Source organism: Onychomys torridus, chromosome 2 (genome assembly GCF_903995425.1).
Source record: "Onychomys torridus chromosome 2, mOncTor1.1, whole genome shotgun sequence".
Taxonomy (NCBI): Eukaryota; Metazoa; Chordata; class Mammalia; order Rodentia; family Cricetidae; genus Onychomys; species Onychomys torridus.
The window spans coordinates 16,905,628-16,921,757 of record NC_050444.1 but is presented as its reverse complement, the minus strand read 5'-3'; the positions used below and the strand labels follow the sequence as shown (position 1 = coordinate 16,921,757).

General features: G+C 38.0%; 1 protein-coding gene across 1 annotated transcript in view; it reads right to left on the bottom strand.

Moving 5' to 3' along the window:
* Positions 1-693: 693 nt before the first annotated feature.
* The window catches only part of Pip4p2 (phosphatidylinositol-4,5-bisphosphate 4-phosphatase 2), a 55,333-nt gene continuing 39,896 nt past the window's right edge, over positions 694-16,130 (bottom strand). The window contains 3 exon segments of the mRNA XM_036178481.1: positions 694-1,930; positions 3,320-3,410; positions 13,079-13,131. Of these exon segments, the coding sequence (XP_036034374.1) occupies positions 1,787-1,930; positions 3,320-3,410; positions 13,079-13,131 (288 nt within the window). The 3' untranslated portion in view covers positions 694-1,786.

The window sequence follows — 16,130 nt, the reverse complement described above, 5'->3', positions numbered from 1 at the left end:
GTGGACATTCAACTACAAAGGACTGTCACTGAGACTGAACAAAGTTGATATTTGATACTCAATGTCAAGTATGCTACCAACTCCATGGCATGCAAAATGATTTTTGAAAAACATAGTTATAAAAATAGCACAAAAATGACAAATTAACACTGTAAATGCCATGTCTTTTTTAAGATGAATATTTCAGAGCAAGACCTCAAAGTAAATTTTAGAAACTAAATCTTATTTTTTAAGATGAAATAGGACAAAGTAACTTTTGAATAATAATCTTTATTAGTGTATTTTCAAAGATACATATAATCCTGAGCTACTGCATTTATACATTTATCATTTTCTCTTTGAGGTTTACATGTATTTCACTTCAAACTTTTCAGTAAGTACATTTTTATATAAATCAGGAACATAAATAATTTAAAATACCAGTCTTGTTCTTTGGAATCACCTACTAATTTACTCAGGTCATCTCATTGTCTAATTTTATAATTTGAAAGAGTTTAGACCATGAATTCTCCAATAATCTCTTCAAAACTGCAAAAATGGGCTGGGCGGTGGTGGTGCACGCCTGTAATCCCAGCACTTGGGAGGCAGAGCCAGTGGATCTATGTGAGTCCGAGGCCAGCCTGGTCTACAGAGATATACCAGGACAGGCTCCAAAGCTACAGAGAAACCCTGCCTCAAAAAACCAAAAAAAAAAAAAAAAAAAAAAGGCAGTGCAGGAGCTGATTCCACGAATCCCAAGCTAAGTTTTAGGAAACCATGAAGCTCTCCATCTCTGACCCATTTTCTTGAATAAGTTGAGTTATCTGGTGATCTGAGAAATGAATCTCTAATTCTAACATTTCAGCTAATATAAAATGCCATAGGTCTCTTCACAGAGAAATGGGTGCACAAGGATCTCAAAAAGAAAGTTTGCCAGGATCTAAAGAAAGGAAGTGCAGCCCAGTGTAAATATATCTTTGATGAGATGAAGTATTATAAAATATGTTTTCTGAAATACTTCCTCCAGTCTATAAAGGAATACATCCAGCAGATTAACATTACATTCCATAAATCCAGACGACTTTTGTGAATGCTAAATAAAAAGACAAAAATGAAAGGCAAAAAGTTCTGTAATCTTAGAGAAAAGACATTTATCCAACATATCCAACTGTGAACAAGTATGTTCATCCTAAGTATTTTAATTTACTACCAAAATATTGTATCTTTCTACAAACAACAACAACAAAAAAACAAGCATATAATATCTAGAAATGTTTCTCTGACAAGAATGTCAAGTTTTTGAAAGTACACTCAATTTTTTTTCCTGAATAAGGTAACTATAATCTTAGGTTAAAATTACAGTAAGCAGTTCAAGCAAAAATGCATATTGCTTAGATTTTTTAAAGCAAGCAATTCTGTTGAAAATGTAAGTATAAATGTGAACCTAGTGTAGAAACATTTATAAACACTTCTTGGGAATAGTCACAGAAGTAATGGAATAAATGGTTTAAACATAATAAAAGACTGATATTAGATGTAACATGTGATGACAAATCCAAAAATAATTTTAATTGATTTAAAAGAACAAAGACACACTTAATTTTTCCAAGTCTGATAACCTAGCAGCAAAGTGAACTTGCATATAATGTACTGTAGTGAGTATCTGTTCAGAAAAGACTCACAAAGTCTTGAAACTATTATACAAAGCAGGATGGAATCCACTAGGATACATGATTTGAAGGTGTCCAAAAGAACTTATCAAGAACTACTGGACACTCTCACCTGCATCAAGGATTCAGGGGCAGATTTAAGCAAAACTGTGTTCTGGATAACTGACTCTTATTGCACCCCAGTAACAAGCTCGGATAAGGCAAATCAAACCTAAGAGGTAAGCAACTGCCCAAGATACGTAGGTTGCATGAAATCTCCTCGAAAAATCTTGAGTGCCAACCTGAAACAAAAAATAATATAAAGACAAGAGATCAGAAACTTTAAGAAAATGTCTGCTGGGAAAATTTGTGTTGGCCCTCCCTGATTGTGAATACATGAAACATGTCCCCAAACTAAAGCCAATAAGTCTCTCTAAGACTATGTGTAGCTCTTGATTAACTGACAGATGACAATGCTACTTGTATTAACTACTAATTTTATGAAGTAAATTTTTAAAAAGCACACTGTCAGATATGGTGGTGAATGCCTGTAAATCTCGGGACTCGGTACCAAAAAATAAAAAGTAAAAAAGTAAAGAAGAAAATTCATGTGATGTTATCTCTATAAGGTATTTAATCCATGTAAATATTTACTCTCATATGGCACCATAGAGCATTACTAACAACATGGGACCAGGTGTATTGACCAAAGAACACAGAGCATGGAGCAAAACAGATCAACTCCTCATCCCTTTCTCCTGATGTAAATTCCCCATGCCCACTGCTCAACTTCAGTCTCTCTGAAACTAACCTAGCCTCATAGCAAACGTAAATCTTTACTTGGCATGGATAAAGAGAATGATTTTTCAGATCTCTGTAAGTGAAAACATGTTATTTTGGACATAAGATAACTCCATGACTATGCAAAGTTGGTTCTGCCCACTCAACAAAAAAAAGAGGGCTTCTGACAAATGAATAGTGAATTTCTCAGTGCTAAAGACGTTCAGAGGGGCACAACATAGCTTTCCCTGGGTAGGCAGACCCCATTAGAAACAATTTGTGAACAATGAAATCTTGACTTTATATAATTAATACAATGTCATGAAATCTTTTAAAATGGGGATGGAGAGATAGCTCTGAGGTTAGGAGCACTGATTGCTCATCCAGAGGACCTAGACTGGATTCCCAGCACCCACATCAAGGCTCACAATCATCTACAGCCCCAGTTCCAGAGAATCTGAAGTCCTCTTCTGGCCTCCATGGGCATCAGCCATACAAGTAGTGCACAGACATACATGCAGACAAAACACGTGTACACATAAAGTAAGATAAAAATAAAAATAGTTTTTTAAAGATCTTTTAAAAAATCAACTAATTAAAATATATACATTCAAGGATTGCCTATCTGATTGGCCATAGTCCTTCAGAAGCTCTAGAGCCTGTGGCCACCATCTTGGGGATCTCTGATGGCTGTCCCAAGTCTCATGACAGATTAAAGTTGATAAAGCTGCAGAAAGAATTCTAATAGTAGTGTTCAGTCTCTTGGCCTGGCAGGGTACATCTGTAATCCCAGTACACCTACAATCCTAGCATTTGGGATTACAGGAGGGACAGGAGGGTCCTGAGCTTGAAGGCCAGCCCCTGCTACATGAGAGCCCATATCAGAACAAAGAAACAAAAGCAGTACTCACAGTTAACCCAACTCCGACGAAGATACATATCATCCCAATGGTGACATACGCGCAGCAGCGTCTCCGGGGAAGTGCACTACCTACTGAGGAGCTGCAAAGAACAGAGCAGAGGGACACATGGAACATTATGCCAAGGTTTTCCATCACAAAGTCTTCATGACTTCTTATGTCTGGCTTCACTAACTTACTGGCTTCATTTGTTCCTTGAAAGTGACAGTGTGTATAAAATGACACATCAACAAGTGACAAAAGCAAATGGTGTCTTCCTTGCTCACTGACAATATTCATCTATAAAGAAATATATATATATATAAACAAATAAATAAATAACAACAAAACAGCCGCCGTGGTACTTGATCATAAATGTCCATATCCAAAGGTCTTTTCCAGAATGGTGAATAAATGCTGGCTTTAAAGTAACATTTGGCTTGCTTATGGTTTATATTTAGTGCAGAAAATTTGGACAATAGAGACATGGAAGAAAAGGGGAAGAATGTGTAATTCTACTGCCATAAAACCGTCTCCCAGTGTCCTAGCATACTCTGTTCCTGCTAGTCTTTACACTGACCCATGGACAGCACAAAGCTTTCCTGTTATCAAGTATTCTCAAAACAGAGTTCTAATATGTAAGCAGCAGAATCAACCACCTCCCCGCTCACTTATACCTAAGTGTTTTTATCATTATAAATACTGGCAACTAACCATCACTTAAAAGCATTGTGCTTATTATTTATCATTGTCTTATATTTTTTAGAATTAGAATTATGACATCATAGGGGTTAAAATTTTTAAGGTGTCTCAACACTGTCAAAAAGCCTATAGAAAATTCATCAAAGCATACACTGTGACCATGCTTCTCAAGTGAAATCCAAGATCTGATAATATTTACCTACCTCCACTCCTAATTTTGGAAATTTTCAAAATGATGCAAGCATAGAGAGAGCAAGTGACCCAAGCCCAGTGGGCACTGTTTGCTAATGTGCACATGCTTATTAACACATACCAGAAGAAGGCACCATCAGTGAATGACAGAAAGAGGTGTCACCTTTGCATGGCCAGTGGTGAGACCATGTGTAATCAATGATTGTTCTGAATGAGTGAAATAGAGGACCAGGCCACTGTTAGACATAATTTATAAACATGCTACTCTAAAGAGGTTAATTTTGCATAATAATTTCCTTCAGTACTCAAATCTTCCTAAAAATTAACCAATTTTGCTGCAATATATGTACCATCAATTTTCCTGAACTAAACATTAACACAAACATCTGGGTGCCCTCGGGGCAACTGACACTCCATTGTGCAGAGGGCTGTCTGTAATCGCTGAGACATGTACAGTCCAATGCCTTTGTGCTCTGCTTGGCCTCACGCTGGTTTTGGTTTTAACTCTTGTTTCCTGCCTTATAGCTCACAGCTAATTCTTGTTTCTCATCACTACCTGTATTGCAGTCTGTGGTGGTCTCGAACTTACCATGAGAAACCAACTAACATGATTAGAACTGCCCACTGAGGAAGCCAAAGATGCTGAGTGAAATGAGAGCAGCTTTTCTGTGAACCAAGAGGATAACTCAGTTACACTAACCTTCCTGTGTAAATCCTGTATGGAAAATCCATGCCTTTTCTAATCATTTAAATTAAGGAAGAAACCACTGCTATTCCACAGCCTAAGTGCTAACCCACCATAGGGCTGAAGCAAGGACCAAAGACTGCTCACTGCACAAGTGAGAACTTCTCAGTATTTAATACATATGTGGTGCGGTGTACAGTACCCAGGATTGTCTGCATCTGTGAAACCGTTACAGATGCATGTGTTTAACTGTTTGTCTAGGATCTGACCTTTCATTTGTTTAATATTTGACTGGGGAAATCTAGATTGATATGAGACTGACCAGGTCATAATAAATTTTCATCTTATGAATGGAACATTTTCTTAATATTTTGTTATTATACCACTACTCTGAGCACTATTTTTTGTTTTTGTTTTTCAAGACCGGGTTTCTCTGTGTAACAGCCCTGGCTGTCCTGGATCTCACTCTGTAGACGAGGCTGGCCTTGAACTCACAGAGATCCACCTGCCTCCGCCTCCCGAGTGCTGGGGTTAAAGGGGTGCACCACCACCACCTGGGAACTGAGCACTATTTTATGTCATTTATATGTGCAATAATTTCTCAAACATAATCCTAGAAATAGAGTGCTGAGTTATATCATAAACATGGCTTTAACCCTAATAAATATAAAATTTATGTCTTCAGCAAAATTGTATGATACATGCCATTACTCATCCTAAATTCTTGCCAGCATGTAACATCTAGTACTGTTCTTTATTTATCATGCTGAGAAGGTTTTGATTGCAGCAATACATATTTTACTGAATATGTATAACTCTGATTTTTAAAGTTGGGGAACTATTTCAACTGACAATTGGTTATTCCTTTTCTGCTCAATATGTGCTCATGTCTTTAACTCAGGCTGTCATTTGTGTGCCAATTCCCAGATGCTATTTATAGATAATATTCCTGGCATATAAATGTATGAATATATGTGATATATATATATATATATATATATATATATATATATCATACTGTGATTAAAAACACATCATTCTTATAATATCTTTTGATAGTTTTTTAAATCAAGAAAGTCAATGTAATATAAGGCAATACTTTTTCAAGATTTATTTTTATTAGTTTTAATTATGTGTAGGTATATGTGCCTGTGCACATGAGTGCAGATGTCTACAGAGGCCAAATGAGTTGGATCCCCTGGAGCAGGATTAACAGCTGGTTATAAGCCGCCCAATGTAGGAACTAGGAACTGAACTCAGGTCCCTGGCAAAACTGATACATGTTCTTAACTACTGAGCCCTCTTTCCAGCCCAAGGTAATTATGTATATTCAAAATTACCAGTCTTCCTTTAAGTACCTTATCTAGGAAGTTCTTTCTTATCCATGACAAAAATACTTTATCTTGTAAAGTCTTAAAATTTTGTATTTCTTTGTTTGTATCTTAAATCATAAGAACATAGTCATTATAACCAATAGTTTCCATTTTTACATACTGTGACATTATACTATACTATACTATATATAGTATATGAGGCGTACAAGTATGAAATTTATGTTTCTAATGATGTGGCCATGATGATATCTTTATACTAAATAGTTAGTACATGTGATAAAAGAGAAACCCAGACCATCAAAGGCAATGCACAACTGCAGTAACTTAAGGAAGTTTGTTTCTCTTGCACATAAAATCAGATGCATGTACCCAGCCTAGAGCTGACTAATGGCCATATGCTGTGGTTAACTGGCATAGGTAGACTCCACTCAATTGGTAGCAAGGTTCCTGCTGCAGTTACCTGTCCAGATAGCTAGAGAGGCTAGAGAATACCAAGTTAATCAATTCTGTGTTTGAGGAGTGTGCCAGGAAGCTGTACTTATCAGTGTTGATTCCATTGCTCCCAACCTAAGCCCATCGCTGTCCCACTGTAAGAGAGGATACAGCGGGGAGGGGTGGGGGGGGGGGGGGGGGGACAGAGTTCAATTACTAAAAGGAAGACAAGCATGAAAGACTTGCTATTTAAACTCATGGATGTTTTGACATCAGTTAGCATTTGCCTTTGGTGAGTGTTTCATGGTTATATCTTCTTCTGTTCTTTTACTTTGACTCCATGCTCAGCTGTTGTGTTTTTAACCCTCTCTTTTGACTTCTGTAATGCTATTAAGATGCTTGCTGACACAAGCTATCTTTTCCACATCTTCCTGTTCTGGTAGGCTGTTTTTCATTACCTACACATTTGGGGAGAACATATTTCAAGAAGGTTATTGGGAGGGAGCAGTATTCCAACCTTTCCATCTCCTGAAAGTCAAAGGCCATTTCTCTTTACTTGAATACTAAAGCCTCAGGATGGCCCCAGTTATCATTGTATCTTCATTTGTGGAACCTTGGTGACTCTTTTTAACTTTCCTATCGGCTAAGCTATGCATCAAAGAGGATGTTTGTTAAAAGTATATAAAAAAAATGTGCACAGTGACTTTGCAAGGGAAAGATTATTTGGTGTTCCCAAGCATCTAATTATGCTTCAAATTACAAATTTCCTTGTTTATAAAACTACTTTATGGAATGCTAGTCTTAGGAGGGACTCGTGTAAAATATGGTGTGCTATTGTTATGAAAACATTTTTTTTGTTTGTTTGGTTTTTTATGCCAAGCAATGTTCTTTTTCATTTCAGATGAGGTAATGGGGGAAGGTAAGTGCTCTGATTTCAACATTGCTTCTTCCCTTTGAAAACTCATGTTGGAGTATACTCTTCACAGTGAGAGTTTTAGAGGATGGGAGTTTAATTGGAAGGGTGTAGAGATGTGTGGCTTTTGAAAGGTAATTAGGATTAGATATGGTCACCAGGGTAATGCCCCATGAGTGAATCTTATGCTTGTTTTTTTCTTAAAGAATAGGCAGAAATACCAGAGAGAGAAACACATGTGTACATTCCCAGTCACTAGCCATGTGAAACTCTGTACCATCCCAAAATTCTGCTAGCAGAGAGACTACCACCACATATCCGCTCTTAACTCTGAATCATATGAGCTAAAATAAGCCTTATTTGTTTTTATAATGCTGAAATCTATATTTAAGTATTGCAATACAAAATGAATCAATACAAAGAAGTTTGAAGACAGGGTGAGGCGTGAATAGATAGAAGGATGGGCCCTTTTAGTTTATAATAGTGTGGTTCAAGAATGAGAGAAAACAGGGCTGTGGTGGCACATGCCTTTAATCCCAGCACTCAGGAGGTAGATCCAGGCGGATCTCTGTGAGTTTGAGGCCAGCCTGGTCTACAGAGTGAGATCCAGGACAGGCACCAAAACTACACAGAGAAACCCTGTCTTGGAAAAAAAAAAAAAAAAAAAAAAAAAAAAAAAAAAAAAAAAAAAAAAAAAAAAAAAAAACAAGAATGAGAGAAAAAACAGTACTCTAGCCATTCTCCCACAGGAAGCTTGTATGAGCCAACAAGAGAAGCAAAAGAGATTTCAGCTAGTTTGTGTGGTTTAATGGGTATCTTTGAGGCAGGTAGGGGAGAGGAAGTGAAGCAACCAGGCCATCTCACGGCTCCCACACAAGAATAAAGGGACGAATGGAGGAATTGCAGAAGATGTTTACAGAAGCAAAAGGATTTGCTGATGTTAGCACATAGGGGTTGTTTATAGGTACAGAAGAAAACAAAGAAAGCTCGAGAAGGTAGGTAGAGACTTGAATCCAGGGACTGTATAAAGCTTCCTACAAAGCATTCTGAAAAAAAGAGAGAGAGAGAAACTGATTCCTCAAAACAATTTATATGCCACCAGCAAGACAAAATTAAGAAAACGATGAACAGGATTAAGACAAGAAGGGACATGGTATCTTCTCGAGTTATACAGCATGTAACTCACACATTTGCATACCATGGGAACTGCAGGAAGATCTGAAGCCAGACTTTAAAATCGTATGTGGATATGGGCACGCTTTTCTAGGAAATTGTTTGAAAACTTTAAAGCTAGAGCTAAAGGGTAAGTCAGAAGGCCACTGTCAGAGCACTAACACAGGGTGCTGAGTGAGTGAAGCAGTTGAAATGGTAAGAATATGGAGGGAAAAATAAAGTGGCAGGAGACATAACTGATATGATATCAGCATCCATATATAGAGACTAAAGAAAAGATACAATCAGAATTCTCGCAGCACTAGAGAGATGGGGTAAGAGTCATTGATATATCCATCCTCTATAAAGAATATTGGTGTGCAGAGTGGACTCGGGAAATTGTTAAAGTGTTTGTGACGTCAGCTAGATACTAGAATGAAGTAATGATAGATGAGATTATGAATGGAGATTATCTAGCTACATCTGAAGTTTGTGAGAGAAATCTGAACCAATCCGATGACTGCACAACACATAAAAACTCACATAAAATACATTGAAATTCCTGCTTTGGAGAGCACTAATACATAACAAGTTGCAAAAGGAAAGGAGACTGATAAAATTAATAACAAAGGAGTGTTCTCACAAGTGGAAAAACTCAGAAGAAAGCAGTTTCTGATAATCAAGAGCAGACCAAATATTAAACCAGAACGATCAAACTTGCTCTGAGGACACAGGTGGGTAAGGGTTGAGTGGCTGGAACTGGTAACTAGATGTGACTCTCTTCATAGCGAAGTCAGTAGCTCTCTGGAGAGTAATGTCTAGTCCCGAGGGACTGAGGTGAAGCCTGCACAGAAGATGCCCCCCTCCAAAAGAAGGAGAGTGGCCCTAGACAAAGACAGGCTTATAGACAGGGCTGAAAGCCAAAGTTTCCACAATCAGCTTCAATCATCTCCCAGAGATGGAAAACAGCACATCAGTGGAGACATAGAAAGCCAGGAAGCTGAACTGAAGGGTCTAAGGGGAATAAGAAGATCTGATCATAAGTGGTTTGGGACAGGATGCTCAAAAAAAGAGCAAAAAGCAAAGTTTTAGTGGAAGGGTAAAGCTGTACATTAGTAAAAGGCTAACCAATACCAAAATTTTCAGCTTTCAGTTATCCTGGTGAAGGGAGGAGAAAGTCATCGCCATGTTGACCCAAAACGTTATTTGCATAGGGGATAGACAACCCAGTCTCTTTAGATCAACCGTGATAAAAAAGGAACCCATTATCTCCTGCCAGCTGCATGTCTTCTAGAGCCTGAGTTTCTCCTTAAAGTCTCCAGAGCATCTAGGAAATAAGGTCACCGTTGGCCCCAGCCTGCCTCCATCCATGCTCAGTCCTCTCTGTTGCGTCCTTAACAACATGGCTACTCTCTGAGTCCTCCCTTGCCTTTCAACAAGTGACTGTTTCTGCAGTGAACCATACTAACTACTTTACAAATCCCCCCTTGTCTATGAGACTTAGATCACACTTCAGCATCTCCTGAAGGCCACCTCTCATGGTTGCTTTCCCTCCAATCTTCCAAGCAGAGCAAACACTGCCAAGACAGCATTTAAAAGGTTTACTGTGCTTTTCTAGTCCTCTCCTTCCCCACCTTTACCTACCAAACTAATGTGCATCACTGTAAGATTGTTGTCTTTTATTTCAAGTTCCCAGTAACACCGGAGTGCTTACTGAAGTAAAGGGTCCAACTTAGAAAATCTAAAGGACAGCATCCAAGAGGAAGAGTCCATAATAATTGAAAACAGTAGAAAGGCATTCACAAAGGAGTTCCTGGGGACATAGAATTGCTATTCAATGAGAACGTAGATGAAAAGCCCATGTCTCTGTTAGTCATAGATCCATTATAGCATTTCAGTAGGGGACTACAGCCCAAATTCCCAAATTCTACTTCAGAATGCTAGAACTGAATATCCAGATGGCACTCACCAGCCACAATGAAAGGAAAACACATTTTCAGCTGCAATAGCCTCCACTTCTGCATGAACAAGGAAATGGGATAGGAGAATACATGTCGTTGCCTGTGCAGCTGTGGGAAAAGCTGTCCCCAAGTGCTTACTCATTTTGGAGTAATGACTTTATAACTCCTATAAATAAAGGAATTCTAGGAAAGTTATGTTTAAAGAAATAAAATGCTGTCTCAGCACCCTATTCTAATAGACCCATCATGTCACTGTAAAGAAAAACATTGCAAAAGAAATCTAGAAACGAGCTATGGGTGCTCATGCCATGGCAGTATCTGCCCACTGCCCACTCAGAAGTAACAAATGTCCTGAATTTCCCATGGTTAGCATATGACTCCAATTCTACACACCATCTTCTGAGAATGATGTTTAAGCTGGTTTAATCCACATGAATTTCTATGCACACTGCTCCCAAAGTTATTAATACAAATTTTTCTTTATATCAATACAGCCTTCTGATCAGAAATTTAACATTCTTATCAGCAAAAATAGTGCCATTGTTCTGAAGTAATCAACCAAGTTCCGTAAGCATAACCCTTGCCCTCTCTCAGTAGTTTCTAACTTGGAAAACTGGGCCAACCATCCCTGCATTCTAAGATTACTGCAGAAGTTCTGTACAACGTGTGCAGGGGATTGGAAGGCTGCTGTCACCGTGCTTAGAGCAGCTGATCCTTTGCTTCTTGTTTTTTGTGATTTTTTTAAATACTACTTGATGTCCTTGGGAAAAATAGTTACCACTTAATTTTGTGCATTTTGTGATACATGAATAAACATGTATTGATAGCACACATATTCACATATTTTGGGTAGCATTTGTATTCACATATTAGGAGTTGTCTCCCCAACATGACTTTTTTTCTGTGTATGTATTTGGGGTTGTCCACTTTTCTTATCCATGAATGTACTTACACTAGATTCAATAAACCTAAAAATGTAGGTGATTTATTTCACACAAAAAAAATCTCCTCTTTTAAAGTTAAAAATGAATGATAAAGAAAATTATCCCAGGAATATATTAAATTGAAATCATTTAGCAGTGATGAATAGAGACATTTTATTATGTATTCTCAATTTTTCAGAAACTTTTAAATTATTTTCTCTGAGAAACCATCCTTGGGATTCTTCTACTGTCAAAATAGATGAAGTTAATTAAATCATAGTAAAGGTTGTATAAAGTATGAATCCATATTTTCTGTTTTAAAAATTGAGTTGTCAAAACATTCCAGTTTAATTGACTTTGCTTACATTATAATTCACACATGTAAGTGGATACTTATTTTTATTTAAATTTTCATTATCAAAATAAATGTGTGGAAAGGTTAACATATCAAGCCTAAGGCCTTCTTATGAGGTTGGTCCTTAGCTGCTCTCTGGGCACTTAGGTTTTTAAAAAGTTTCCTGCATTCCATAAGTAGTAAGAGTGGCTTATAGGGTATACATTCTCTCTGAGAGTGATATGGGTTATACTGAATATGAACTTTCCTGTTGGGCATTTGGAATGTTGGTACGTGCTTGGCAATAGGTGCCAATGTTCCCCAGGGCACCAAGTCTCAAGTGAACACCCTTAGTGGGCACACATTGCAGATGTGGTACCAATCCTTCACAGAAGATTTCATTTGGAAAGGCCTCTTTGAAGTTGCCACTTGATGTCTCCAAGGTTTGTTCCCCATTGTCTTTTCCCTTTGCTGAGTGTGCTTAATATTCTTCAGCCAGAGTTAATCATCATCCACAGTAATAACCGACTCCTACGATTCAGTTGGAAGCTTGGTCCTCAGAATTCCCCAACATTTAAGCCATTAAATATTTTCAATCAAAATATCTTTGTTGTTTCCCATGGTCATATTGCTTTTTGTTCTTTTCCCTAAGCAAACCAGTTAGAAACATAGATAAACAGACTTCATAGTTAAAACAGACAGTTACATAAACTTTGCCATAGTAATAATCTCTCTCATTAGGAAGGGAGCAGAAAACTAACCATCAACTAATTACAGACTCACAAAAAATATAGGTTTTCTCCCTGATTACAATATTTCTTACAAACTGTAGATGAGTTGCAAGAGATTATAACCTTTATAACATTGGGAAACTTCTCCAGGTAACTAACAATTTATTAATTTTGCTCTCTTAGAAATGGATTCCCCTTTAAAGAATAATAATCAAGCCCAATTATTTTAATTTCAAAATGGACTATATTAGCCTAAAGATGCCTTGCCTTTGTCTTGAAAATGATAATATATTAAGCATTCACTCACTTCATAGCACGTCTTAAAAATCAAATCTACTTAAGTGAGAATCCCAAACCCTGTAGATTGAGCTCAAGCACTTCTCAATGGTATTTCCAGCAGCAGAGAACTTACATTTTTTTGCAGTGTGGGCATTTTGCCAGAGTGTTGAACCTCAGTTCCATCCACTGTAAAATAAATAGAGAGGGATTTGAAAAGAAAAACAACTGAAAACCAGCCAATCTGAGAAAATGTTTATTTTAGTCTAAATGTCACCAGGGATCATGACAGCAGCCATCAATTGCCTTGTCCTGGCTCCATGGTTTTTCACCTCCAACAGTTCTCTCATCCCCTGAAAACACGTTTTGGGATCCCAGTCTGAACCAGTTCCCACGCCTCTCTCAAGGCTCTGACGCCATCTAGACTTGCCTCACAAGGAAAAGAGAATGTAATTCTATACTCACGTCACCTCTTTCCTCTGCACTTCTCAGTTCATTTATGAAGTAGGTCATGTACCTTCAAACTTTATTTTCCTTTAAGCCCTGAGGGCCAACTTGTAAATGCTTAAATATTTTGATTTATAACTTCTTTCAACTTTCTATTTTACTTGTGTGAGAAGCCACAGCACACATAATAAACTAACCAAATGAAATTCTAACAGAACTGCAACCAGGAAACTATCTTGCTCCCTCTTGTTCGTAAAATGTAACAGAATCACATTAATCCAATGGTACAATTTTCTCCTCTATCTACCAGTAAATGTAATAGAATGTGTAACCTTTCTCATAAAACTATTATTTGGATTCCTGTAAATTTAAGCTAAAATTTTTATCTCATGAAAGTATTTTCAAAGGGCTTTCTAGGGTGGTGTGGCTGTTGCTTTGAGTTTCTGTTGATGTTGAACAAGCGTGGGGTCTGGTGCTCTTTATGACACCCCAACAATCTAATTGTCCATGTTGCTTTAAGTAAGGCAATAGTATATTTCTTTCATGGTTTTACAGGGATATAAATTTGTCTCAAAACTAGTTCCCATATGAGAATTAAATTTTGCTCAGGATTCTAGGTGTCCAACTTCTAATTGTTGTGAGTTTTCAATAACTTATGCATATTCTAATGTCTTCCAAATAACAAAAGATAATTTTAAGAAAATATGGGTTTTTCTTTACATTTTTCTTTCATTCCCAGATTTAAGAAATGAGCAAAGGGTGTGGATTTCCTGTGCTCTGTTGCTTCATTTTAATTCAAACTTCATGAAACTCCACTAACCTTAAGAAAAGCTTCCCATGCTCTTTCCATTGCAGTAGGGCACACAGTCCCGAGGGAGGGAAACTCGGAACGAAACGATGTGAATACTCAGTTTTTCAGAGGGATTATTTTCAACATTGGAGACTGTCAACCAAACTTCCTCTCACTACTTACACTTTGTAACACATTAGTTTATTTCAGTTACTCTTACCTGCAAAAGATTCTGGAATTAATGTACCAAACAGAGATCTACACAGATGCCAGAACAGAACATAAAATAAAGTGTTCTTTTGTATTTTCAACAGATGAGTTGTTGGACCTGTAATATCATTTCAGATGTTATCTATAAACAGCTTTTCATAAATGATTTTTATAGTTAAAACAAGAAAATGGACTGAGAAGGCACTTAAAAAATCCTTAAGTCAAGGGTAACTCCAAACCCAAGACTTAAGGTCGACACATTGCAGAATACGAATTTTAGGTGACTAGCCAAAGAGGATTGCTTATCTCAACATGATTGTCTTATAGTGCACACTTGAGCACAGGTTCATCTTGCCGATTTCATTGATAACTAACATCTGAGACTTGATTGTGAAGGAGGTAAACTATGCGGTTGGCACCCTGACAGAAACAGTGGTGCTGCTGTCTCCAGTGCGGTCTCTTGATGCAGCGAATTCAAAAAAGAAAAGATTTTAAAGCTGGGCTTGACTTTCTGTTAATGTATTGAAATGAATGGAAATTTTTTTGCAAAGAATTTAACTTTCTACAATCTCCTTATCTAAAATGTTATGCCTGTACTCTTAAAATGGCTAAACCATGAAGTCCTGATAGCAACAAACAAACAAACAAATGAACAAACTTTTTCTGGCATCTTGGTCACTTCAGGTAGTTTCCTACCTTGGGTATGACACCTGCAGCAGACTCCAGAATCCGAAGAATAGCATGTCTACCTCCCTGCATGAATGCTCAGCCCTGCTCTGACCTGATTCCTCCATGCTCTTTCCCGATGACTAGTGGTGGGTGTGCTGTTCTGTGGTGAGATGGGAAGAAGCCTGGTGTGCCTGCCAACCATCATGGTTTCATACAGATGCTGCAAAGCACAACATAGGAACCAGAAGACAAGCATACCTACAGGGCTCCTTTACGCCACTTGTCTGTATCTCTCCTCGTTTGATGCTATCTCTTCATTAATTAAAACTAGATGTACAGAAACTGGACCAGGATCAAGCAATGCCTCATACATCCCCTTACTCAAATTCCCTATCACTGAGTTCTCATGCCAGAATTCATGACACCATCTTTAGAAAAGCTACAGACTGGCACCTATGCCCATATGGCTACAGGCCTTACTATCATCCTCATCTGCATGGCTCTGAGTGTCTTCATATAGTGCCAAGTCTCAGCATTGCCAATGGTGGATGGAAAGGGACATGTGGTAGACTTTGACTTTGATGTGATCAGCTTGTCAGGAGAAAACCACACAACAATACAGATATGGCTGTGATCGTACCCCTACAACATCAATTATACTACTTTGTGAGGGTTCTCAAGTGCTGATTTCATGAGACTCTTGAGATCTTCATCAACTTGGTAGAAGAGGTTCACAGTCTGGCAAGAGAATTAGTCAAGGGAGCTCCATCTCTGTCTGACATCCTGCAGAAACAGGCACACATAGGTAGAGAGATATTCCACTCCCCGCCTAATGGAAGCTTAGGGAATCATGAAATTCTAGGGGAGCTGAGTCTGCTCCCAAGCAGGAACCCTCTGTCCAGGATCTAGAGGCTAGTGGAGAGAAGCAGAAAAGAGAAGACAGGACTTTTAACAGCCCTTACTCTCAAACTTAAACACTTGAGAAAAGCTCTCAGCCTAGCCAAGTCCTGGCCTGGCCTCCTTGGATGTAACTGCCTTTGTGGTGGTACCCTTGGGCTCAGTGCTTTTCAGG